This window comes from Periophthalmus magnuspinnatus, chromosome 24, assembly GCF_009829125.3.
Source record: "Periophthalmus magnuspinnatus isolate fPerMag1 chromosome 24, fPerMag1.2.pri, whole genome shotgun sequence".
NCBI classification, from domain to species: domain Eukaryota; kingdom Metazoa; phylum Chordata; class Actinopteri; order Gobiiformes; family Gobiidae; genus Periophthalmus; species Periophthalmus magnuspinnatus.
Genome location: NC_047149.1, coordinates 5,282,130 through 5,307,894, shown reverse-complemented (window position 1 = coordinate 5,307,894; position 25,765 = coordinate 5,282,130). Strand labels below are relative to the sequence as shown.

Sequence of the window (25,765 nt, the reverse complement as noted above, 5' to 3'; positions counted from 1 at the left end):
TTCCAGCCAGAGTGGTGAAGGTAACACCGGGAAGCATGCCGGGAATGCCAGGATTACAGAAGGGTTAGTGCGGGAATGTTTGGTACGGAAGGATGGTCTGCTGTGATTGGTTGAAAGAGGTTATTTTTTAAGATTGTTAAGATTAAAGGGGACGTATTATGTTATTTTCTGATCTATGTTATAATGTTGTTTCCTCATCACAAACAGAGTTGTGGAGTTGTGTTTTGTTTCTTTCACACATGTTTAACACACAAACCCTGTATATTTAGGCTGAGATCTTCTCTCAAACAGAAAACACTCTGTTCCATCTTATGATGTCATGTGGTGATACAGGAAGTGCTCCACTGTGTTTTTAAACTCCACACACCTTCACTAGAATCATTTGGATCATTTCTGCCCTGGAATTTCCAGTCTTTATTAAACTAAAGGTGAAGGAGCTGTTAACTTGAAAACTATCACTTCATGACATCACAAGGTGGAACAGAGCATTTTGAGCTTTGGGGATGTAGACAGACTAATAATAAAGTGTTACTCAAACATGTGAATGAAACAAAACACAACTCCAGGTCTGTTTTTAAGAAAGTAACAACATTCTAACATGGTTTAAAGCTGACAAGAGTCAATTGTGTGTCCTATAGGACCTTTAAGGTTAGAGACATAATGAAAAAGGGGGTATTATGCTTTCTTCCATGTTATAACATTGTTTCCTTGACAAAAACATGTCTGCAGAGACATCATCCATGCATGTTTGAGTCATTTAGAGATCTCTTCCAGGCTCTATTTGAACCCTCCTTATGGTTAGCTGTAAGATTCTGTGCGGTGCAGCTCCAGGTGTAAATTCCAGGTAAGAAAATAAGTCTTTCAAGGATAAATACCATATAGCCTATACGAAAATACTCTCTACTCAAAAAGTCAACCTACATAGGACACCTTTAATCATGTGGTTTCAAACAGGCCCATGTAAAGAAGAGAGTGTCCAGAGTGTCCAGAGTGTTTAGAGTGTTCAGAGTATTCAGAGTACTCAGAGTGTTCAGAGTGTTTGAAGTGTTCAAAGTGTTCTGAGTGTTCAGGATGTTCAGAGCGTTCATAGTGTTCAAAGTATTCAGAGTATTCAGAGTGTTCAGAGAGTTCAGCGTGTTCAGAGCGTTCAAATTGTTCAGAGTGTTCAGAGTATTCAGTGTTCAGAGTGTTCATAGTGTTCAGAGTGTTCAGCGTGTTTGAAGTGTCCAAAGTGTCCAAAGTGTTCAAAGTGTTCAGGATGTTCAGAGTCTTCAGAGTATTTGGAGTTTTCAGAGTGTTCAGAGTATACAGAGTATTCAGAGTGTTCAGAGTGTTCAGAGTGTTCCGAGTATTTTGAGTTTTCAGCGTGTTCAGAGTGTTCCGAGTATTTTGAGTGTTCAGAGTGTTCAGGGTGTTCCAAGTGTTTGGAGTGTTCAGAGTATTCACAGTATTCAGAGTGTTCAGAGTATTCAGAGTGTTCAGAGTATTCAGAGTGTTCAGAGTATTCAGGATGTTCAGAGTATTCAGAGTGTTCACAGTATTCAGAGTGTTCAGAGTGTTTGAATTGTTCAAAGTGTTCAGAGTGTCCAGACTACTCAGAGTTTGGAGTGTTCAGACTGTTCAGAGTATTGAGTATTCAGAGTGTTCAGATTGTTCAGAGTATTCAGAGTGTTCAAAGTATTCAGAGTGTTCAAAGTATTCAGAGTGTTCAGAGTATTCAGAGTGCTCAGAGTACTCAGAGGGTTCAGAGTGTTCAGATTGTTCAGAGTATTCAGATTGTTCAGAGTATTCAGAGTATTCAGAGTATTCAGATTGTTCAGAGTATTCAGAGTATTCAGAGTGTTTAGAGTATTCAGTGTTCAGGGTATTCAGAGTGTTCAGATTATTCAGAGTGTCCAGAGTGTTCAGAATATTCAGAGTGTTCAGAGTATTTTGAGTGTTCAGAGTGTCCAGAGTATTCAGAGTATTCAGAGTATTCAGAATGTTCAGAGTATTTGGAGTTTTCAGCGTGTTCAGAGCACTCAGAGCCTTCAGAGCGTCCAGAGCGTCCAGAGCGTTCAGAGCGTTCAGCGTGTTCAGAGTGTTCGAATTGTTCAGAGTGTTCAGAGTGTTCGGGGTGTTCAGAGTATTCAGAGTATTCAGAGTATTCAGAGTGTTCAGAGTGTTCAGAGTATTCAGGATGTTCAGAGTATTCAGAGTGTTCAGCGTATTCAGGATGTTCAGAGTATTCAGGATGTTCAGAGTATTCAGAGTGTTCACAGTATTCAGAGTGTTCCGAGTATTCAGAGTGTTCACAGTATTCAGGATGTTCAGAGTATTCAAATTGTTCACAGTATTCAGAGTGTTCCGAGTATTCACAGTATTCAGAGTGTTCAGAGTATTCAGAGTGTTCAGAGTATTCAGAGTGTTCAGAGTATTCAGAGTGTTCAAAGTATTCAGGATGTTCAGAGTATTCAGAGTGTTCAGAGTGTACAGAGTGTTCCGAGTATTCACAGCATTCAGAGTGTCCAGAGTGTCCGGAGTGTTCGGAGTGTCCAGAGTGTTCAGAGTGTTCAGTGTTCAGAGTGTTCAGAGTATTCAGAGTGTTCAGAGTGTTCAGAGTGTCCAGAGTATTCAGAGTATTCAAAGTGTCCAGAGTGTCCAGAGTGTCCAGAGTGTTCAGAGTATTCAGAGTGTTCACAGTATTCAGAGTGTTCCGAGTATTCACAGTATTCAGACTGTTCAGAGTATTCAGAGTGTTCAGAGTATTCAGGATGTTCAGAGTATTCAAAGTGTTCACAGTATTCAGAGTGTTCCGAGTATTCAGAGTGTTCACAGTATTTAGAGTGTTCACAGTATTCAGAGTGTTCCGAGTATTCACAGTATTCAGAGTGTTCAGAGTATTCAGAGTGTTCAGAGTGTTCAGAGTGTTCAGAGTATTCAGGACGTTCAGAGTATTCAGAGTATTCACAGTATTCAGACTGTTCAGAGAGTTCAGTGTGTTCAGGGTGTTCGAAGTGTCCAAAGCGTTCAGAGCGTTCAGAGCATTCAGAGTTTCCAGAGTGTCCAGAGTGTTCAGAGTGTCCAGAGTGTTCAGAGTGTCCGGAGTGTTCGGTGTGTCCAAAGTCTCCAGAGTGTTCAGAGTGTTCAGAGTGTCCAGAGTGTTCAGAGTGTCCGGAGTGTTCGGAGTGTCCAGAGTGTCCAGAGTGTTCAGAGTGTTCAGTGTTCAGAGCGTCCAGAGTGTTCAGAGTATTCAGATTGTTCAGAGTATTCAGAGTGTTCAGAGTATTCAGAGTATTCAGAGTGTTCATAGTATCCAGAGTGTCCAGTGTTCAGAGTATTCAGAGTGTTCAGAGTATTCAAAGTGTTCACAGTATTCAGAGTGTTCCGAATATTCACAGTATTCAGAGTATTCAGAGTGTTCACAGTATTCAGAGTGTTCAGAGTATTCAGAGTGTTCAGAGTATTCAGGATGTTCAGAGTATTCAGAGTATTCACAGTATTCAGACTGTTCAGAGAGTTCAGTGTGTTCAGGGTGTTCGAAGTGTCCAAAGCGTTCAGAGCATTCAGAGTGTCCAGAGTATTCAGAGCGTTCAGAGTGTCCAGAGAGTCCAGAGTGTCCAGAGTGTTCGGAGTGTCCGGAGTGTTCGGAGTGTCCGGAGTGTTCAGAGTATTCAGATTGTTCAGAGTATTCAGAGTGTTCAGAGTATTCAGAGTATTCAGAGTGTTCATAGTATCCAGAGTGTCCAGTGTTCAGAGTATTCAGAGTGTTCAGAGTATTCAAAGTGTTCACAGTATTCAGAGTGTTCCGAATATTCACAGTATTCAGAGTATTCAGAGTGTTCACAGTATTCAGAGTGTTCAGAGTATTCAGAGTGTTCAGAGTATTCAGGATGTTCAGAGTATTCAGAGTATTCACAGTATTCATACTGTTCAGAGAGTTCAGTGTGTTCAGGGTGTTCGAAGTGTCCAAAGCGTTCAGAGCGTTCAGAGCATTCAGAGTGTCCAGAGTGTCCAGAGTGTTCAGAGTGTCCAGAGTATTCAGAGTGTCCGGAGTGTTCGGTGTGTCCAAAGTCTCCAGAGTGTTCAGAGTGTTCAGAGTGTCCAGAGTGTTCAGAGTGTCCGGAGTGTTCGGAGTGTCCAGAGTGTCCAGAGTGTTCAGAGTGTTCAGTGTTCAGAGTGTCCAGAGTGTTCAGAGTATTCAGATTGTTCAGAGTATTCAGAGTGTTCAGAGTATTCAGAGTATTCAGAGTGTTCATAGTATCCAGAGTGTCCAGTGTTCAGAGTATTCAGAGTGTTCAGAGTATTCAAAGTGTTCACAGTATTCAGAGTGTTCCGAATATTCACAGTATTCAGAGTGTTCACAGTATTCAGAGTGTTCAGAGTATTCAGAGTGTTCAGAGTATTCAGGATGTTCAGAGTATTCAGAGTATTCACAGTATTCAGACTGTTCAGAGAGTTCAGTGTGTTCAGGGTGTTCGAAGTGTCCAAAGCGTTCAGAGCATTCAGAGCATTCAGAGTGTCCAGAGTGTCCAGAGTGTCCAGAGCGTTCAGAGTGTCCAGAGAGTCCAGAGTGTCCAGAGTGTTCGGAGTGTCCGGAGTGTTCGGAGTGTCCGGAGTGTTCGGAGTGTCCAGAGTGTCCAGAGTGTTCAGAGTGTTCAGTGTTCAGAGTGTCCAGAGTGTCCAGAGTGTTCAGAGTGTCCAGAGTGTTCGGAGTGTCCGGAGTGTTCGGAGTGTCCAGAGTGTTCAGTGTTCAGAGTGTCCAGAGTGTCCAGAGTGTCCAGAGTGTTCAGAGTGTCCAGAGTGTTCGGAGTGTCCGGAGTGTTCGGAGTGTCCGGAGTGTTCGGAGTGTCCAGAGTGTTCAGTGTTCAGAGTGTCCGGAGTGTTCGGAGTGTCCAGAGTGTTCAGTGTTCAGAGTGTCCAGAGTGTCCAGAGTGTCCAGAGTGTCCAGAGTGTTCAGTGTTCAGGGCAGGAGCAGACACAGACCACTGGACATAACTGACCTGTAATGACCAGCCCCACTGTCCCAGGCCTGTGTTTACTTCACAGAGTCAGTCTGGGACATTACAGCAGGTTTATTATGTAACAGTGATGGACACAGGGAGGTGTGGAGGAACAGCGCCTCCTACTGGTAAAGGCAACAAATGCTATGAGTTAAACAGATGCCAAACATTTGAAGTATTGGATTTGAGCTTTATGTAATGGCGGAGATTTTAAAGAGTTTGTCATTCCAATAATTTAGATTTAAATTGTTGCTATGACAACAGCCCTGTTTTTTCATAGTTGAACCCATGAGTAGGAAATGATCTCATGATTTAATTTGTGTTTATTTTCACTAGTGTTACATCCAGACACAGCACACATTCATTTGCAGATAAAGTTCAAGTGTGTAGGACTGGAGCCAGCTCCAGGGACAGGAGGGGGCTTATCCGGGACAGGGTAAAGGTCATCCAGGCAGGGGAGGGGTCAGAAGACGAAGGGGAGGAACTGGGTCCTTTTCATGCTATAATTTCATTTACATTAAAACAAAAATGGATACATGTACGTTTACTAGTCAAAACTGAACAGAGGTAAAAACCAAAATCAAAAGGACTTAATATGGAAAATCATACAGATGCTGGTGTGACTGTGATGTTTTTAGTCATCTGCAATATCAGGTGTTGCATCGGTCAATATTGGGATATCAATATATCATCATATCAACGATATCAGAGAGCAGCCCTAATTTTATAATTGTAGATTGTATTGGGTAGAATTCTCAGTTTACTCAAATAATTGAATGAACAACATATTTTAATGCCTCAGTGACGACATCCAACCAATGTCTTCCTCCTCTTTGTTTTATATAGAGGTTTTCCACCGTCAAGTCACTCAAAGCACTTTTATATCAAGGAACCACTCACACATTTACACACACATTCATACACCAGTGTACACAGACACTGGGGATGAGGTGGGTTAAGTGTTTTGCCCAAGAACACAATAACAGCAGTCATCTGTGAGAGCTGGAATTGTACCACTCGACCGATGATGTTTATGTTGAGAGCGGGATTCGAACAGCCAACCTTCAGATCTGTGGACAAAAACTTTGCCATCTGAGGTACTGTCTCCCATTTGTCAACAACAATAAAAAAACACCAATCTTTTAATTTGGATCTTTTATTATATAAATCATGTTTAAAGCACAGTCTGTTAATTATTATATAATAATTATATTTACATTTGAAACAGTCTTTCCAAAACATATTTCAGAACAAATTCAGTTTCTCCCATGTGTTTGGTGATGGCAGGAGTGCACACATGACAATATGGATGCAAAACTCTGTGTGTGTGTGTGTGTGTGTGGGTGTGTGTGTGTGTGTGGGGGGGGGGGTGTGGGTGTGTGTGTGTGTGTGTGTGGGTGGGTGGGTGCGTCAAAGGCTGAGAAACTAAAAGGAGCAGGTGACATTTTAGCTCAAGTGTTTTGTTTTTTCTTCTTTTTTATATATCAGCACAAAACACCTGAGATAAAGCAGAGCACGTTTCTTCTGTAATGAGGCGTGGAAACTGTTCTATAACACGATAAACTCTGAAAAGTCAAGTTTGCACATGAAGCTCCATTTAATAAAAGCCATTTATGAAACATCTCCACGTAACTTTCTGGAGGTTTGCATGTCACCTGCATGATTCCATGGAAATAGACAAGCCATACTTCGGAACATTCTTCATGGAAATAGATATGTTTCATGGAATATTGTTCTGACACAGCTCAACATCATTCTAAAGATATTCAGGAAAGGTTCATTTCTTTAGACTTTAGTATCAATACCTGCTCAAATGAACTGAATTAGTATATGATTGCATCTTACCATGTTTTTCCAGTGCAATAAGTTCGGGGAACATCACATACACCCTTCAATTCTCACACTCTGACACAGTAAATAAAAGTCCATGTGTGTTGAATCTGAGTCTTGTTTGTAGTTTCCACATACATCTGCTCTCGTGTTCATTGTCCCATCTCCCTGGTCACCTCGGTCAGTATCTCCTCCTGTATGCGGCTGGTGTCGTACTCTTTGAGCATGTCGTACTGGAGCCACGGCTGGGCCCACTTCTGAGCGTGCTCCAGCTGCTCCGCGCTCAGGATCTGCTCAAAGGCGATGCCCTGCACATTGTACTTAGGCCGCTCCCAGCGCTTGGACCACGGCTTGGGACGCATCCTCACCTTCATCTGGGGAAACAAAAATGACAAAACATGCATCAATATACACTCAAACTATCGTCATTATGGTTATGATTATTAGCATTATCGTGCCATTGACAAAGCTATATATTTTTTAATGTCTAAGAGCCTTTTTACACAACTTTGCTGAATGCAATATTCAAGACTTCAATGAGTTGTGATTAAAAGCAAAGGGTATGAATTAGAGGTAAGATCTTAAGCCCGAGCCCGAGCCCGACCCGGCCCGAAATTCGGGTCGGGTCGGGCCTAAAATGTCAATCATTACGTTCGGGTCGGGCTCGGGCTTCTCTCTACCTGACTTTTTAAAAATAAATATATGTTTATAAAAATGTATACTAAAACGATGTGTGGATACTAAACTTAGGAATACTTGTTATAAAAAAAATAATTTGGATAAAACAGAGAAGGCGCTGTAAGGTAATTGCTATTTAACTACTAAACAGGAGCCGCAGAGCCAGAGCACAATCATCGCACGTGAACGCCCCCTCTTCCCCTCCGCAAGTCCGCATCTATTTTGACCTGGTATCCCTGATATGGAGCAGCAAGAAGTAAAGGATAAACTAAAGACAGGGGAACTGAAAAGGCAAACACGCACCGGCAAGAGTGAGGTGTGGCTTCAAATTGATTGTTGAAAATGCTACAGAAACTTGCGTTGGCTTCGCTGAATGTAGTAAATGTGGCGCTTTGCTTTCATACGAGAGCAAAAAGACTGGCACCTCGACGCTGAGCAGACATTTAAACAGCTGTACTGGCAAAAGTGATGATCGTCAAACATCTATATTATCATTTGTCCCACAGACCGCACCTCTTCGCGCTAAGCAGGCCATCACAGACAAGTGCGTGGACTTTTGCCGTCAGGACCTTAGACCATTTTCAGTAGTTAGTGGCGAAGGTTTTTTATTAGTAGGCTTATTTTTACGCATGTTTAACTTTGTTTGGTTCTTAATTTTTTGTTATTTATCCTCACAAATAAAATATGAAAGTTCGGGTTTACTTCGGGCTCGGGCCTGCAAATCAAGTTAATTGGTCGGGCTCGGGCTGGGTCGGGCTTTAATACCCGCGGGCCTGGGTCGGGTCGGGCTGGATTTTTTAGGCCCGATCTTACCTCTAGTATGAATATAAGTTAAGTTGTAGTACACACACCTGTCCAGCAGAGTGTGCTGTGGTCTGTTGGACTGTGGAGCATGGATCTATTTAAATATCTAGATAGGATATTGTTAGCTTAGACCTGCTGTGAGTTTGGACTAGTGGACATTTATTGGTACTACAGCACAAAAATCCCTCCAGCCTAGAGAACGCTACAAAACACAAACTGCTTGTGTTCGGCTGATTTTGTGTCAATTTTTACCTATTTTTAGATCATAAACTTTTTCCCAGCTGAAATTCCTTTAGTTGTCTTAAAAACTGAAATTGTTAGCTTAGGCTCACTTTGCTCTAGCTACCGCACTACTGCACATGTACGTAGCCACTAAAGGCTAAACTGGAAAATAAAATGTTCTTTGTCGAGTTGTAATCATGACCTTGTTAAGAGGCACTTCTCCAGTAGAGGGCGCTGGCACAGGCTTCATGTTGGGGTCCACTGTGCTGTACTCGGGCAGAGCGTCTCTCAGGTACAAAAGGTTATCGTCCAGTCTCTTCTCCAGCTTCAACAGCTCCACCTGCTGGATACGAGGGTTGTACAGCTCGTAGCAGATCTCCACTCCTGAAACATTCACAACAGATGCCTTTTTATTTAGGTTTAAAGCTGAAATGACACAGAGTTGAATCAGCAGAACTGTCTATCAGGACGTCAGGTTTAAGTTTGAGTTTGTCTGAAGGTGTAAAGTGTGTGTTTACTGTATTTTGTTGGTTTGGGGTCTGTTTGCCCTCTTCAGTGTAAACATACAAATATTTATTTTCTGTCTGTTATTCACATATTTCTGGGCACATCGTCTCAAAACTTGTTCCTCTTTACACTTTTAGTAACACTTTTTTTTTTGTTATTATAATAATTTAGCAGGATTTAGTTTAAATATCCTTTTTTTCTATCCATGACTTCGATACATTTCAACTTGTGTTATTTTCTTCATTCACCTGCACCTCCTGTACCAGAGTTTTCTGCATGTATTTGAGCAGAAAAATGTTTTGGCCCAGTACAGATGTATTGTATAAGCAGGTCATGAGGTCAAAATAAGTCTGTATCTAATAAAGCTTTTAATTGTTTGATAATCAGGAAGTGGGTATTGGTATGCTAGTTCTGGTTCTGGTGTCTGAAAGTTGCGAAAACCCATCATGGTGAATAATTAGGATGTTCTCTATTTTATTGTTATTATTACAACTTTCCTTTAAAGATAAAATGTCTGGTCTTTGTCTCGGATTTTGTAAAATAAATTCCCCCAAAAATGCAACTTATAGTCCAGTGTGATTTATATATATATTTTTCTTCATTATTATGCATTTTTTCCACTGGTGCAACTTATACTCCGGAGCGATGTACAGTCCGGAAAATACAGCAGTTCTGTTTTTCATGTTTTTAACACAGGAAATATCTGGTACAGCGCATTTAAGTATATTTCAAAAACATCAGTTCATGACCAAATGTTGACAAAACCTCTGTCCCTGTGCACGGCCGGGACTACTTGCCCGACTCTCACCTTGGTTATCGATGATGTTCCGTAGCACAAATGTGGCCCCGAGCCCCTTCCCTCCTCTCTGAATACAGATCCCCACGAAACGGTTGACTTTCCCGTTGGCGTTTGGATCGGTCATCGTCACAGCCAGAATACTCCCTGGAATCACACAACAGTTCAAATCTACTGAAGAGAAATCAATCTTCAGACAGTAGAATGTGATTTTCAACATTAAATGCTAGTACTATGTTTTCTATTCCCATGTGTGTTATATCTGTGTACTCCCTCAGTGTGCAGTAGGTTCATAGTGTCCATGGGTGTATACTATGTGTCTTATACTTGTTCTGATACAGCTCAAGATCCTTCTAAAGATATTCAGGAAAGGTTCATTTCTGTCCTGTGAATGAGACTTTTTTATTATCGATCCCAGCTCAAATGAGTATCAACTCTCGATACTAGTTTTAATATCAATTAGTATCCGATTTTACTCTGGACAATCCTACTACAAACATTTTCTGTAAAACATAGGATTCTTGTCTTAGTCTAATCCCCCACTATAATGTTGGAAATATTTCAGTTTTCCTGACCAGCGTAGAACTCAGGAATGTCCAGGACTTTCCTCCGGCGGATCATGTCTTTCCGCTCCATGGAAAACTTGAGAGGGTCTGTTCTTTGTCGAGGAGGGATGAACTCAGGACTCAGAAACCTATAGAAATAAATACATGAGTCGTTAATGCTAAGAAAAAGCAACATTATGGCCACATGTACTGGGTAGTACTCAGTGATGTTTACTTGACTAACATTTTATTCTGCTAAATTGATTTTTTTTAGCTTTTTCCAATGTTATAAAGTTGTTTCCTCATCAAAAACATGCCGGAAGAGGTTTTAGGTGTCATCCGTGCATGTCTGAGTAATCTAGTGATCTCTCCTGTAAGATTTTGACACAATGTGCAGTAGTTTCATTAACAAGATGAACGCTGATGGTGTTGCGATAGTGCTATGAAGGGGGAGTGACTTAGCGCAGAGAGGGGTACTCAAGGAACGTCAAAAACAAAAGTGAAACCTTTAAAACATGCCAATATGTTGTTTTTGAGAAATACAGCACCTTCACAACCATAAAAGTATCCTATACAAGTAAAATACAAGTTAAATACAATTGCACATCTCGGAGTACTTGAGTAATATTTTTATTTAAGTAACAGTCTTACTACCAAGACCAATGTTGCTGCTGCTACTACTTAAAGTGTTTATCAGTGAACAGATAAAAACAAATAACAATAAGGAAGTGACTGAACTGCAAAATAGTACAGGCTAGTAATTACTCAAGTACATTTACCTTCATAATTGTACTTCTGAGTAGTTTTCAGACTTTATCCTCCTACTCTAGTAATAAATTATACAGTGTAACAGTAACTTGAGTAAAAGTTGTGAGCAAGTCTACAAGTGACAAAAGCTTTATGCCGACAATATGAAATGATTTGAACTTCTTCAGATATTAAGTAATTCTCAAAATAAACCACAAAAATAGGAAAAGTCATGCTGTGTCTTACATTAACTTCAAATTGTAAATCGGATATTAGTTACTATTACAGTAACTCTTTCTTGAATAGAAGTTCACCCAAATACATTTTTACTCTGTGCCTATGTGAGTAACTACCACATCAGTACTTTGAATTTATTTTGAAGTAACAGTACTCTTCCTCTTCCTAGGGCAGGGTTCAGTTCACATACTGAACACATACTTTTATTATTTCATTGGAAAACTCTGCTTCATAAAGATTACACAGGCATGAATTGAAGCCACATTCTGTCCCTGTGTTTCCTTCGCACATGTTTCTCGTCATTTCCACATGTGAGCTGAGTAGAATATTTCATACTTGCGCTGTGACGTTGCGCTCTGAGCCTTGTCGATAATCACAGGTTTGGAGGGAGGGATGAATTTGCCTGGTTTGTCACTGGGAGCGAGACGACACGACGAAGTGGACAGCAACCCTGCACAAAAACACACTTTGTTATTTAAATACATGTCATTTATACACATATGAGAAGGATGGTGAGCAGAATCCCCCATGAGGTTCATGTGACAACCTCCAAAATGAATTTAAATACATTAAATCAGACCTATTGAGCTTGTGTCTGCTCTGTAGTTATAATCTATGACACCTAAGGATCATTATGTTATAATTTAGACATTTTAAATCCAAAAATTCATCTAAAAAACTGTGGTACCCAATGGGAGCTGATGTTTACATAAAAGTCCTCAAAGAGCCACATGCCTTATGCAGTGAGCGTGTACTGGTGGTGGTGAAAACGGAGGTACATCAGACCAATGATGTCTTATAAACAGGAGAATAAAGATGACTCACACATGCATGAACCACTTTGAGTACAACTTCAGAGGGTAAATGAGAAAGAAACAGCTATAACATGGTTAAAAGCTCTGAAAAATCCATTTTGAAGAAAAGGTCAGCTTTAAATTAAATATATTTCTTATCAAGCGTAAAAGCTTTTTAAGAAAGTTCACACAGAAAAGCACTAAGACAATATGTTTGTAGAAAGGCTCTGTCTAGGACATTTAAGGTCAATCTAGTATATGCTCGTGTGGTGGTAGTATTTGAGCTGCAAGAACTGACACATCTCTACAATCAAAGATGTTTAAAGATTTAAAGGTTTAAAGGTCCACTGTGTAACTTTCTGATGGTTTTACCAGGAATGTTCCACAGTGTCATGTTAAATTCTACCACCAAGCCAAATTACAGTTCAGATCTGTGGAGAGGTGACCCCACTCGCAGTACGAGTCCATGATTTTTAAGATATTTTCCAGCAATAAAAATACCCATAACTGCATATAGATGTTTAATGCTATACTGCGGATCATTCCAGGCAAAGCAATAACTATATTATCTATATTACTATACTATATTATCAGGCCCCAACAGAAAAGTATAGCACCCCTTTAATATTACCGCATGAACCCAGTCATACACATGGAAACATGCATCAGACAGTTATGTTACAAAACACAAGTATATTTTTAACATTATGAGGAATATTTATATCTAAAATGACACTCATTTAATCAGCTGTCTGTGTAGTCAGTTCATCAGTCTTATTCTTTTCCTGTCTCAATTGGATTTACTTATACAGCACTTGAGCTGTGAGAAGATTCAAAATACTATGTTGAAATGTGGCAATGTGCAGTGTGTCAGTTATTTAGTAAATGAAATATCTAAGTTCCTTGAGTGAAATTCTATTAAAAACAAAAAGGGCTCATTGTGGTTTCTCATTCAAATGCTTGATGAATAATTTAAAAGAATTTTGGTAGCAACTCCTATAACAGAATAACAGAAATGTATTGAAGAAGGCATTGAAGTGTCATTTCATCTATTTGCATAATACCACAGACCAAAAATGACAGTATAATGATTTAAAAAGTCCAGTTTTGGTCATTTCTTGTGCATCCTCTATGGGACACAGGTCATTTTTTATTATCCATAACTAATGTCTGCCATAACAAACATTTCTGGAGTTTAGATGAAAAAACTGCTTCTTTTTAGCCTACATTTCTAGTCATGTTAGCGGTCTCATAGCACTCAGTGTAACAAACAGCTCAATAATATTCTAAATACAGCGCTTCCATGGGCCTAACAAAAATAAACTTGTAGACGGATAATATCGCACAACTCACGTTCATTTTGTATCTGCTGAAGTCGCACTGATCGTAAATAATGTGCACATTTGTGGAGGTTTCTGCAGCAGGCCGCCATGTCTGACCTTCCGCTGTCACACGTGAGAGGACGGAGGCCACGGAGGGACAAAATACCTGCCGTGCGTTTGGTCTGTGAGGAGGAATGTAATGACAAAGAATGTCCACAAGATGACGGAAGAGTGCCGCTGTCGAATACTTAGAAAAGGGTATGAAAATAAATAAAATACACAATAAATAAATAAATAAATAAATAAATATTTTCTGGTTCAGATAAAACTAATTAAAATATAAACTATATTAAAATATAAACTACTATATTTCAAAAACATGGCAATTTGGGGCTATGGGGAATGAAACGTGAATCAGTGACATTTCCTTATGATGATGATGATGATGATGATTATTATTATAATTATTATAATTATTATTATTGTTGTTGTTGTTGTTATTAATATTATTGTATTTATTTATGTTTTTTATTTATTTATTTTCTCCCACAAGTCAAAGGTTTAAACCTTTGACTAGAGATGGACTGGGATGCCCAAACAGTAGTAGGAGAGTTCTCATTTTTTCCCTAAGTGTCACGTCATATTTACATATTTACCCACAGCTTGTTTACAGTTATTGAACCTGTTCCATAAAGACAAACAAACCCATGTATGCCTGTAGTCCAGCGGGGCTCAGGTGGCCATGTAAGTGTGCAATTGGCCATTAAACAGCTCTGATAAGTGCCTACTGCCATCGTATCCTTGGGCAAGACACTTCAACTGTGTTTGCTCATACTGCTGCACTTTGACAAGCTTATCAAATATTGTAAAGGTCCACTATGTAACTTTTCAGGCGGCAGGTCTGCTCCTTATATCCATGGAGATCTGGTGCTTGATTGTCTCACATTATTCTGTCTTTGTCTCTCTCTCTCTCTTCTCTCTTTTCTCTCTTCTTTCTCTGTCTCTCTCTCTCTTCTTTCTCGCTCTCTGTCTTTTTCTATGTCTCTCTCTCTCTCTGTCTCTCTTTCTCTCACTCCGTCTCTTTCTCTCTGTGTGTCTATTCTCTTCCTCTCTTCTCTCTCAGTCTCTCTCTCTCTTCTCTCTTGTCTCTGACACTTTCTCTCCTCTCTCTTCTCTCTCTCTGTTTGTCTCTTTCTGTGTGTGTGTGTCTCTCTCTCTCTCTCTCCTCTTCTTCTCTATCTGTCTCTCTCTGTGTGTCTCTCTTCCTCTCTTCTATCTCTGTCTCTGTGTCTCTCTTTCTTTCTTTCCTCTCTCTCTTTCTTTCTCTCTCTCTTCTCTTCTCTCGCTCGTCTCATTCTTACCTCTCTCTTCTCTCTCTTTCTTTCTTTTTCTCTCCTCTCTTTTCTCTCTCCTCTCTCTCTTTCCTCTCTCTTCTCCCTCTAGAGTCTCTCTCTTTCTTTTTACTCTCTCTTTCTTTATTTCTCTCTTTTGTCTCTCTCCTTCTTTCTCTTTCTCTCTCCTCGCTCTTTCTCTCTCTCTCCTTTCTCTTTATTGCTCTCTCGATTCAGAATAAGAGATAAAGAATGAGGACCTTATCACCATTAGGTCAGCTCTATGGAGAGGCGAGCTTACTCACCTGTAGTTGATGAAATGCACCATGGACGTTTAATGCCACACTGTGTATCAGAAAAGAGTACGCAATGCACCTTTAAAGCGTCCCTAAGTATAAAAGCCTGAAGTGTACAGTGTCTCTTCTGTCCTGCAGGTGTCCCTCTCCCTCTGTCCCTCTCCCTCTGTCCCTCCTCCCTCTCCGTCTCCTTCTACAACCAAAACACACCAGCGCGCACTCTGAAACACACACACGCACCGAGGAGTGGAGCAGGAGGAGGGGGGACTTCTCTCTGCCTTGTGCCCGCCGCCTGGTGCGCCATACCCGGATCCACTGCGCACACTTGCTCCCTCGTCTCCAGAGCGGCAAGGCGCACTGCTTTGGAGAGACACAGAACAGACACGAGGATGAGGGAGGAGGAAGAAGACATGGAAGCGTACATCTCCTCCGCGCTTCTACGGACCACTTAACGAACTTTTAGAGCCAATGTTACGGAGAATTTCACCAACTTCGAGGTTACAAGGATGTACTGCTCGGATGGAAGAGCCCCAGCCGCTAGTTTGACGCTCCTGTTGGGAATAACGTGGCTCTCCGTCCTCTGCGACTTCACCCACTGCTCCTCCGACTTATCAGGTTCGTAACTCGGCTTCGTGTTTACGCGCAAGGTGCTTTTACGGCGCTCGGGACGCTTTTACGCACGGTTAATATCGATGTTTGGTTATGGTGCGTCAAAGTTGGGAAAGTGGTGGAATTTTCGATGGAATTTTTGGAATCGTTGCCAATGTGGTTCATTTGACAGGATGGCCAGAATTCCCATGCGGTTTTGTTCTAGTTTGTGTTGATAAATACGTCGTTTTGTGACGTTTTTACGCACTGGAATTACTCAAAATATAGTGTTTACTTTCTGTTTGAAATGTACCACATGTACTCCATATTTCTTTTTACTTTTACGCGCGTTACAAACTTCACCAAGGCACATTTCTGGAGCTATACAGACCAGCAAGTGCACTGGTTACGCACATGTATTTACGCATACGTTTCTGCGTAATACATAGCCTACAACTACGAATACTCCAACTTGTACTTCAAAAACAAAGTAGTAGGGGGACTCCTCGCTCGCGGTGTGCATGGCCCGTGCCCGCAGCGTGTCACAGCATGTTGAGATGTCTTGAGTGCGTTCGCTTCCTTTAGGGGTTGTTTTAACGTATGTGCGTAAAACCAAACGCTGCGTAATTTTGGAGCACTTTTGTCACTATATACTGTGTCCGTAATTGTATTTTTATTGGTAAATTTCGCAGGAATGAGTCGTATATTGTTGTGGTTTGCTTAAAGGTGCCTGGGTTATCGTTGTGGCGTGGGTTTGCAGTTCACAATGGAAATGAATGAGATAGCGTTGTTAATATGTCACCACAACAGCGCATTGTCTCAACGTGGAGAAGTGGTTCCTATGGATTTATGGCGACACTTAGCTTTTTATGGCTGAGTCTCTGCAGCATGTAGCCTACTTTGTCAGGAATGTAATACTTTTCGTTTTAGACCTGGTTTAGACTTGGCTTATACCTGGTTTAGATCTGGGTTAGTTCTGGGTAAGACATGACTTTGTATTGGGTTAGAGTTAGGACTAGTTTAGACCTGGTTTATTCCCAGTTTAGTTCTGGTTTAGATCTGGTTAGTTCTGGGTAAGACCTGGTTCAGTCCCTGGTTGGGTTCTGGTTTAGTTCGAGGTTAGAGCTAGTTTAGTCCTGTATTTGTCTTGATGTAGTATTTGTTTTAGTTAGACTTGGTTTAGTCCTGGTTTAGTTCTGGATTAGATATGGTTTATGCCTGGGTTAGTTCTGGTTTAGACCTGTGTTATTTCCAGTTTAGTCCTGGTTTAGATCTGGTTTAGTCCTGAGTCATTTCTGGATAAGACCTGGTTTAGTCCCTGGTTTGGTTCTGGTTTAGTCCTGTATTTGTCTAGGTGTAGTATTTGTTTTAGTCACACTTGGTTTAGTTCCGGTTTAGTTTTGGATTAGATTTGGTTTTGGCCTGGTTTAGACCTGGTTTAGTCCTGGGTTAGTTCTGGATTAGACCTGTTTTTGTCCTGGATTAGACCTGGTTTAGTTTTGTTTTAGTCCTAGGTTATGCACAGTTTACTCTTGTGTTAGATCTGCTTTAACCGGGGGTAGACCTGCTTTAGTCCTGGTCGAGTCCAGGTGTAGTTCCTTGTTCCCTGTTCCTTGTCTCAGTTTTGATGTGGCGTGTGTGTATTGGTCTTGGTTTAGTCTTTGCTTTAGATCTGATGTATCCCTGGTTAGACCTGGTTAAATCCTGGATTAGACCTGGTTTACTTTTGTTGTAGTCTTGGTTCACTCCTGGGTCACACCTCCGCTTCAAAGTAGAGACCTGATGCATTTTGAATAGTTAAAGGTGCACTATGTAACCCTCTAGCTGTAGTATTTGCCACCTGCTTGTCTCCATGGAGATGTTTTTACTCTGCCTGGAATGTACTACAGTATGGCATTAAACTGATCTGTCTTGCATTTATTAAATTAATTGCTCAAAAATACACTTAAAAACACACGTTCCTACTGTGACGGATCACATCTCCACAGATCTGATTCATAACTTGCTGCGTCACCTGTTTGTCTCCATTAAGATGTGAAATACTGTCTCAACCCCCAAAAGTTACACTGTGTGTCTTTAGTTCTCTGTTTAGACCTCATTAAGTCTTTTTAGACTTGGTCAGTGGTACATGAAGTACTCAGTTTTGTTACTTAAGTAAAAGTACAGATACAAACGTAAAAGCAAAAGTATCACATGATAAAATCTACTTAAGTAAAAGTATTTGAGTATCTGTTTAAAATGTACTTTAAGAGTAAAAAGTAAGTGGATATTGATTAAAAATGATACATATTTTGGTCACAGTAACAATACGAATCAATGTCTTAACCTTCTCATGAATTTTGTGTTTTTATTTTTGTTTTGCTCAAAGTCGAAGCTTGAACTCAAAAACTTTAGTCAGGATGTTTCGACGAACATGTTAAAAAGAACCCCTCAAATCATATGAAAAGTGCTTTTTACTTTTCAGTGCAGTTAAAAAATGTAGTGAAGTAGAAAGTACAGGTACTGCTCTCAAATGTAATGAAGTAAAAGTAAAATGGATCCACTGTAAAATGTACTTAAGTAAAGTACAGATACTGAGAAATTCTACTTAAATACAGTACTTTACCACTTGTACTCCATTACCTTTCACCACTGTATTCGATCACATTCTTGTTCAGTTCTGGTTTAATCCTTTTTGAATTCACCTCATCTTAAACCGTATTTAGTTGACTTATGCTACACTGTATACACCGTTTTATTTGCAAAGTTTTATTTAATATTACTTTCTGAACAATGCAATAATCCCACATTATTGCATAATGTGGGGTTATTGCGGAGTAAAGCCTTACTACGGGACATTGCATCAGTCTCACACTGAGCTCCATAGAGTGAGTGTGTTTACGATGTTATAAAAGTGTTTGGGGAGCTCTGTCGCGTTGCTAATTAGCCTCTAATGAGACTAACGTATGGAGAGGAGCGCTAGCAGGGGACAGGCTAAAGCTAGTGAGTGTGTGTATATGCTAGTGTCATTAAGGCAGCTAATATAGAGATTATTAATGCAGTGTATATAATGTACTTATATATAATGTGTATCGTATCTACTAAAATGGTATTGGTGTGTATTTGTTGCCCTGGATTCATAATAATACTTTACACAAATCTACATCTTATGCAAATTTGACTTTCAACCATGTTAAAAAAGTGTTCCCTCATCATTAAAACCTACTCACAGTTATGTTTTCATTGACTCCTTCATGTTCATATTCCTGTATTGTCCTGCATTTTGAGGCTTAAGTGCCCAAAAAGTTTCTGTTTTCACCTACCCCCTATCCCCGCCCACTGCTCTGTACTTACTTGCGATTCTTCACAAAGTTCACACTCCCAAGTCATACATGTGGGCTTCAAATTGTCACATAGACATTTTTCAACAATAAGAACACATAAATTACATCTAGACGTTATAGTTTCAAACAAAATACTAAAAAGTCATCTTATTTAGCTGGTATGTCATATAAAAATATAGATTAGAACTGAAAACTCTTTGCCATGTCCTGAAATTGACTTGAATTAGAGTAAAACAACACAACTTCTGTCTGTTTTTGACATACGACCCACTTTACGACATGACCTACAACTCCTGCCCCGCTGCTCTTTATCGCAGAGGAATTCCCTGTTCTCTATCAGGTTCTCATCAGGCTCCTAGAAGTGCTGAGCAGGCGTGTGTCAGAGGGAACAGAACGAGGAAAGAGACCTGCGTAAAATCACACATTCCACAGCCGCTGGAAAAAAGGGGGTTGATTGACAGGTGCAGGGACGGGACAGGGGACAGGACAGGGACAGGAGGATGTCAAATATGTGTTGTTATTATATTAAAATCAACTTTTTGGAGCTTTCTACCATCAAAAACATGCCTGAAGAGGTTTTAGATGTCATCCATGCATGTTTGAGTAATCTAGTGATCTCTCCTGGGCCATATTCAAACCCTTCTTACGGTTAGCTGTAAGATTCTGTCCAAAGCTCCGCCCACAAGCTTATGTCACCCATGCTCTCACACGACAATTCTCCATAAATATACAAAAACATGATACAAAACTGTACACAACAACTTGACAAACCTGATGTGATGTGCAGTAGTTTCATTAGCGGGATGCAGCTGATTGTGCTCTGAAGGGGGAGTGACTTAGCACAGAGAATAAAGGGGAAGGGGGGGGGGGGGTTGCAGTGGTCCAAACTTTCCTCACTTACCTTATGCATCCCGAGCATCCTAATTATTCACTGCAATGAGTTTATAAGCGCGTTTCACAACTTTCAGAGCATCACGATAATTCAAGCAGCAACTAGCATGCTAACAGTGCACCATAGGGCAGATCGAATCGTGATCTCATCTCAGTCATCCCCCAAAAAACTATTCTAAATGTACTATACCAGTACTATAACTGCAATAACTACACAGCAGAATGAAACACTTTAGGAGTTAGTTTGTGTAATGACTCATAGAAGATATTTATTCCTGTGGTATTTGTCTTATCGCAGTACAGAAAAACAACACAAATTTCCAAAGTAGTGCAAAGAAAAAGATAAGATAAATATTGATTCCCGAAAATGTCCCAGTGTTTTATTTATAGAACGATAAGCAGTGGTGGAAGTCGTAAAGTACTGCACGTAAGTATCCATTTTAGGTATCTGTACTTAAGCCAATTTTACAGTAGATACTTTTTAGTTTTACTTCACTACATTTGAGAGCAGTACCTGTACTTTCTACCCCACTACATTTCTGAACAGGACTGAAAAGTTAAAGTATTTTTTATTATTGTTTGAAACCTGTTGAAAAGTCTGAGTTTATTTTTTCAAGTTCATAATTTGAGCTAACTTTTACGTTTTACTCTTCAAGTACATTTTTAAACGGGTACTTTAATACTTTTACTTTTAAGTAGATTTTTTCATGTGATGCTTTTACTCGAGTTTTGTTTTGTTTTTGTTTTTTTTCTGTATCTGTACTTTTATTTAAGTAACAAAACTGACTACTTCTTCCACCCCTGGCAATAAGTCGATATATTATTTTTGTTATCGTGACAGGCGTATCTATGGCAACAGCTAAAGTAATCCTACCTGCACAGATAAGCCCGGCTCTGTCAGCTGCAGTCAAGTTCACTACACCTGTTATTATCCCTGTGTGCGCTAATGGAGGGAAATAACACACTCTGAGCTGCTACAGAAATGTGAGACTAGCATTACTCCCACTGTCAACAAATGATGCTAACAGCTAACAGCTAACATATACAGTATACAGACGGCACACGGAGACACACTTTTATCATACTGTTTGAAAAAAGTGTACTAAAAGGCCCTGTACTTGATTTTCCCCATGTGTTTGAGAAAAGTTTGTGGGGTGAGGTGGGTTAAGTGTTTTGCCCAAGGACACAACAGCAGCATTCATCTGTCTGATCTGGAATCGCACCGCCAACCTGTGGATTCACGGATCTGACCACTCAACCGATGGTGTTGCTGTCAAAAGCGGGATTTGAATCAGTGGACAAACACTCCACAAACAACCAGCTGAGCTCCTGCCCTTATGTTAATGCTGCTCATATGCAAGAAAAAGTAGAGATCCAAGGAATTAGATGAATGAGAGATTTGGTGAAAGAAAAGTTGCATACTGTGTCTTTAAGAATTCTAAATCTTTCTTCTTGTTTTGCCGTAGTCTCTTTGTTGAATAGGGGGTAAAACAACATTTGCTTGCTCGTGTCTTTAGCCTGGTGCTTTCTCTGATCGGGTCTGTCATCACGTGAGTCTGGACCTGCTGAAAATGTGACTCTTGAGAAATGCTTTTAGCTCCTGCACCAACACTGTATCTGCTCCTGCTGCTAACACAACACCAGAGGAGATAAAAGGCTGCTCTTTTACAACAGAAAACACATTTAAAACAGGCACCGTGGATGAGTTCACCTCAGTACAGAGAGACTCATGCTTCAAACTCAACACCACTGTGTATTTGATCAAAATCAATCAAACATTTGCAGAGATGCTTTAATAATTATGTAGTTTTAGCTGTGCAAACCCAGCCCCATGTAACACGCCATGGCCTAGCATCAGATTAGAACACAGATATATAACAGAACACTTTTGTCCTAAGTACAGTAGAAATTAATTATGGAATAACATTAAACATTTTTTAACTCTTGATTCATTGATGTTACACGTTTATCTTTACTGAGACAAGTCCAAATCAGGTCTAAACCAGAATCTGGCCCAAGGCAGAACAAAGCCAGGTCTGAACCTGGTCTAAACCACTGTAAAGCATCGCTGAGTATGATCAAAAAATAAATTAAATGAGTAATGACTTTTTAAAAAAGGACCCAAAGGATATATCTTGAGGGTTCTGTGCTGTATCTCTGCTGTTCCTAGTACTGCACTTTTCTGGACTGAGATGTCTGATGTTCTGATGTTTTTCCTGGGACCTGCTGTAGCCACTCCTCCAGTTTGGGGGTCACTACCCCGAGTGCTCCAATGACCACGGGCACCACTGTTGCCTTCACCTTCCAGGCCTTCTCCAGCTCTTCTTTGAGCCCCTAGTATTTCTCTAGTTTCTCATGTTCCTTTTTCCTGATGTTCCCATCACTTGGTACTGCGATGTCCACCACAAAAGCTTTGCTCTGTTGTTTATCCTCCACCACAATGTCCGGTTGGTTCGCCCTCACCATTCTGTCAGTCTGTATCTGGAAGTCCCACAGGATCTTGGCTCGATCATTCTCCACTACCTTTGGAGGTGTTTCCCACCTTGATCTTGGAGTTTCCAGTCCATACTCTGCACAGATGTTTCTGTACACTATGCCCACCACTTGGTTATGCAGCTCCATGTATGCTTTCTCTGCAGCATCTTACACCCTGCTGTGTGGGACTGCAGCGCATTGTGCCTCTGCTGAGAAGGTGATTGGCTGCTCCTTCCATCTATACAGGACCTGTACGTCTCCAGGACTCGGGGGCGAGCAGGCCGTATAGCAGCTGACACCTCTCACCCTGGACATGGACTATTTGAGCCACTTCCCTCTGGCAGGAGGCTACGGTCCATTGGGACCAGAACCTCTCGCCATAAGAACAGTTTCTTCCCCTCTGCTGTTTGTCTCATGAACACTTTATAATACCTGCACTAAACTGGACACTTTATAACACCGGTCACTTTAGTAAGTCATGTTTGCACTGTTGTTCTGATGCTGCTGTTGTACATATTTTTTGTACCAAGTATTGTAAGTATTTTTTTTTATTTTTTAGGCATATCTTTTTATAACTTTGTGCATGCCCTTATTTGTATTTGTATTTATTCAGTTGTATGTTTATGTTTGTTTATGTTGCACTTTATCCCCGAAGTAAGTTCCTAGTTTGGAGATGATGGCAATAAAAGTATTCTGATTTTTTTTTTTTTTTCAAATACTACTACTACTACTGCTTCACTACTACTACCACCACTTCAAACCCCCATAGTACTTGTACTGCATGTGTCTGTTGTCTGTGGGGTCACCTGAGGTCATCATGTCCATGTTATTCCTCACTCCCAACACAGCAGACATATTCTGTCATACAGTATATCTGTACTGGGTAAGACACATTTAGCTCAAATTGATAGGAGCCCCTGAGGGCCTCAGTGGCAAGGCTCTGGGGGTGGATGAGATCTGTCTGGAGTATCTTTAGTCTCTGGATGTTGTGGGGCTGTCTTGGCTGACACGTGTGAAGTGGCTCAGATGTAAATCAGCTCCTCCAAATCCAAGGCCATGGTTGTCTACTGGAAAAGGTGTCTTGCCCTCTCCGGGTGGGGACTCTATGCCTCAAGTTGAGTATTCAGAGGAGTATCTCAGGGTCTTGTTCACGAGTGAGGGAAGGATGGATAGGGATGGATAGGGTATCGTTTTGGTGTTCATTAAGCAGAGGTCTACAGCCAGTCCTCTGTGGGTGAAAGCATGTGGGTAGGAGCAGAGTTCAAATTTTGGAACTAAGAAATTTGACATTTTTTTGTGATAAATGCTTAAAGTGTGTATTGCTTATGTTCAGGTAGTTAACTTATTTTTTAGCAAACGCATTATTCTGTGTATATTCAAAATGATCGTACTGTCTGCAGAGGTGGGAGGAGTAGCCAAATACTGTCATCAGATTTGAAAACTCCATACAACCATTTTCTATTGCCTATTCAAACCTGGGTTAAAGGGGAGGAGAAGTGCCCACATTTCTCTTTGTAAGTTCTTATTGTGTCTCCGCACATGCAGGGATCACAGGCTGTTTGATAACCAGGGACATGCAAGAACCTGTGACGATGACGTACACTGGACTAATATTTACATCCTTGGGAAAGTTTGATTTAGATGAATTTGGACCTAAAGAGAACAAGAACACAAAACTGTCATAGTGCTGTATTTTATAAGTCTCTCTGGAGAATAAGTTGCACCAGCCAAAAAATGAATAATAATGAAGAAAAAAAACAAATCTGAGACGAAGAACAGACATTTTATCTTGTGATCATGTGACCGTTTATCATTAGAAGGGGCCCATGTGAGACTTCTTGCCCCGAGCCCCCATATCTCTGTTGACGGCCCTGTGTAAAATGAACCAGAAAAGTGCAGATGCGTCACCTTTGTTTGGGAGTTTGCACTATTTGTTGCTGTCTCTGTTGAAGATTTAAGATACTTGATATTCTAATTTTGCACATCAAGTTAAAACATGAGTTATTAGACATTCTTCTCCCAACTCTTCTCATCTCGATTGAAACCTCTAAGGATTATGAGTTTGTAATTGTTGCTACTACAGGCTTAAAAATGTGTAGCCCTCGAGAAACCTTTTGCGAGTCAAGTCTTGGCACATGTCTGATAATAATGGGGCTGTTTAGAATGAGCCTGTTGACAAAACCTCTTGTAGAATAACAGACAGGAGACGTGAGGGAAGCTTTCATTAGGGAGGGCTGCACGCGCTAAATTAAAGAGCCAATTATTTCATAGTGATGTCCTACTTCTGCGACTGAAAACATGTTTGCTTTGGGGGTTACAGTGTTACTCCAAAGGTGTAAAGAGGGGGTATTACACTTCTATGGGGTATTAAAGGTCCTATATTACACAGAATAGACTCTTGTGAGCTTTAAACATGTTAGAATGTTGTTACCTCCTCAAAAACAGACCTGGAGTTGTGTTTTGTTTCATTCACATGTTTGAGAAATCCTTTTATTATTAGTCTGTCTACATCTCCAAAGCTCAAAATGTTAACAGCTGAGTATTTTCTTTTTGAGAGAAGAACTCAGTCGTAATCTGCAGAGTCTGTGTGTTAAATGTGTGAATGAAACGAAACACAACTCCAGGTCTGTGTGTGATGAGGAAACAACATTAGAACATAGATCAGAAAACAGTGTAATACGTTCCCTTAACTGCTAACACAACATACTTAGATCACCATGTTACCCTTTATTGTTTTGAAAATGCTACATTCATGTACTACTTTCAGTTTTGTTTTGACACACTGGTTTCCCCCTCCCTCACTCCTCCCTCACTCCCCCTCCAGAGCACTATCAGCACAGTCGGTGTGCATGTGGACATAGTCAGTGTAGGCTTATGGGCTGAGCCTTGTACAAGAGGCTTGAGATTGTGCTGCTTAAGAGGAAGAATCAAACAGTGTCCGAGAGAGTTATATGGTACAGTCCATTTTGCATAATCCCCCCCTTTTTAAAGCAGACCTATTGTACTAATCTATGACACCTGTGGATCATTATGTTATAATTTTAAATCACAATATACATCTAAAGCGACTAAAAGGAACAAGTGCCCAATGGGAGCTGACATCACTGTAAATGTCATCACAATAAAGAGTTGGCTCTACCTGTGGATAGCTGCAATCAGTGGATTTTTTTTTTTTTTTTTACCAAAAATGAGTACGCAATGCTGCCGAATCCTGAGTGTCATTGATTAAGAAAATAAAATAGAAGAATGAAGTGAGTACAGAGCAGTGGACGTGTAGCGATGCAGGTGAAAATAGGGGTTGATCAGTAAAACGGCATCTTGTAAATAAGTGATTAAACTTGCATGAATCATTGCAAATACAACTACAGGTGAGCAAATGTTGAAATGTTGGAAACAA

The 25,765-nt window shown here is 40.5% G+C and overlaps 2 protein-coding genes across 2 annotated transcripts in view; one reads left to right on the top strand and one right to left on the bottom strand.

The window, feature by feature from the left end:
- Window positions 1–6,125: 6,125 nt before the first annotated feature.
- mrpl19 (mitochondrial ribosomal protein L19) lies at window positions 6,126–13,607 on the bottom strand. The gene is made up of 6 exons (XM_033990871.2): window positions 13,496–13,607; window positions 11,685–11,799; window positions 10,395–10,513; window positions 9,832–9,966; window positions 8,719–8,900; window positions 6,126–7,186 (listed from the first exon to the last, which is right to left on the bottom strand). Exons 1-6 carry the CDS (start codon window positions 13,572–13,574, stop codon window positions 6,965–6,967), a joined length of 852 nt encoding a protein of 283 aa, XP_033846762.1. The 5' UTR covers window positions 13,575–13,607; the 3' UTR covers window positions 6,126–6,964.
- Window positions 13,608–15,338: 1,731 nt separating this feature from the next.
- The window catches only part of LOC117393213 (protein eva-1 homolog A), a 113,672-nt gene continuing 103,245 nt past the window's right edge, over window positions 15,339–25,765 (top strand). The window contains exon 1 of the mRNA XM_055232221.1: window positions 15,339–15,706. Within this exon, the coding sequence (XP_055088196.1) occupies window positions 15,598–15,706 (109 nt within the window). The 5' untranslated portion in view covers window positions 15,339–15,597. The remainder of the gene's footprint in view (window positions 15,707–25,765) is intronic.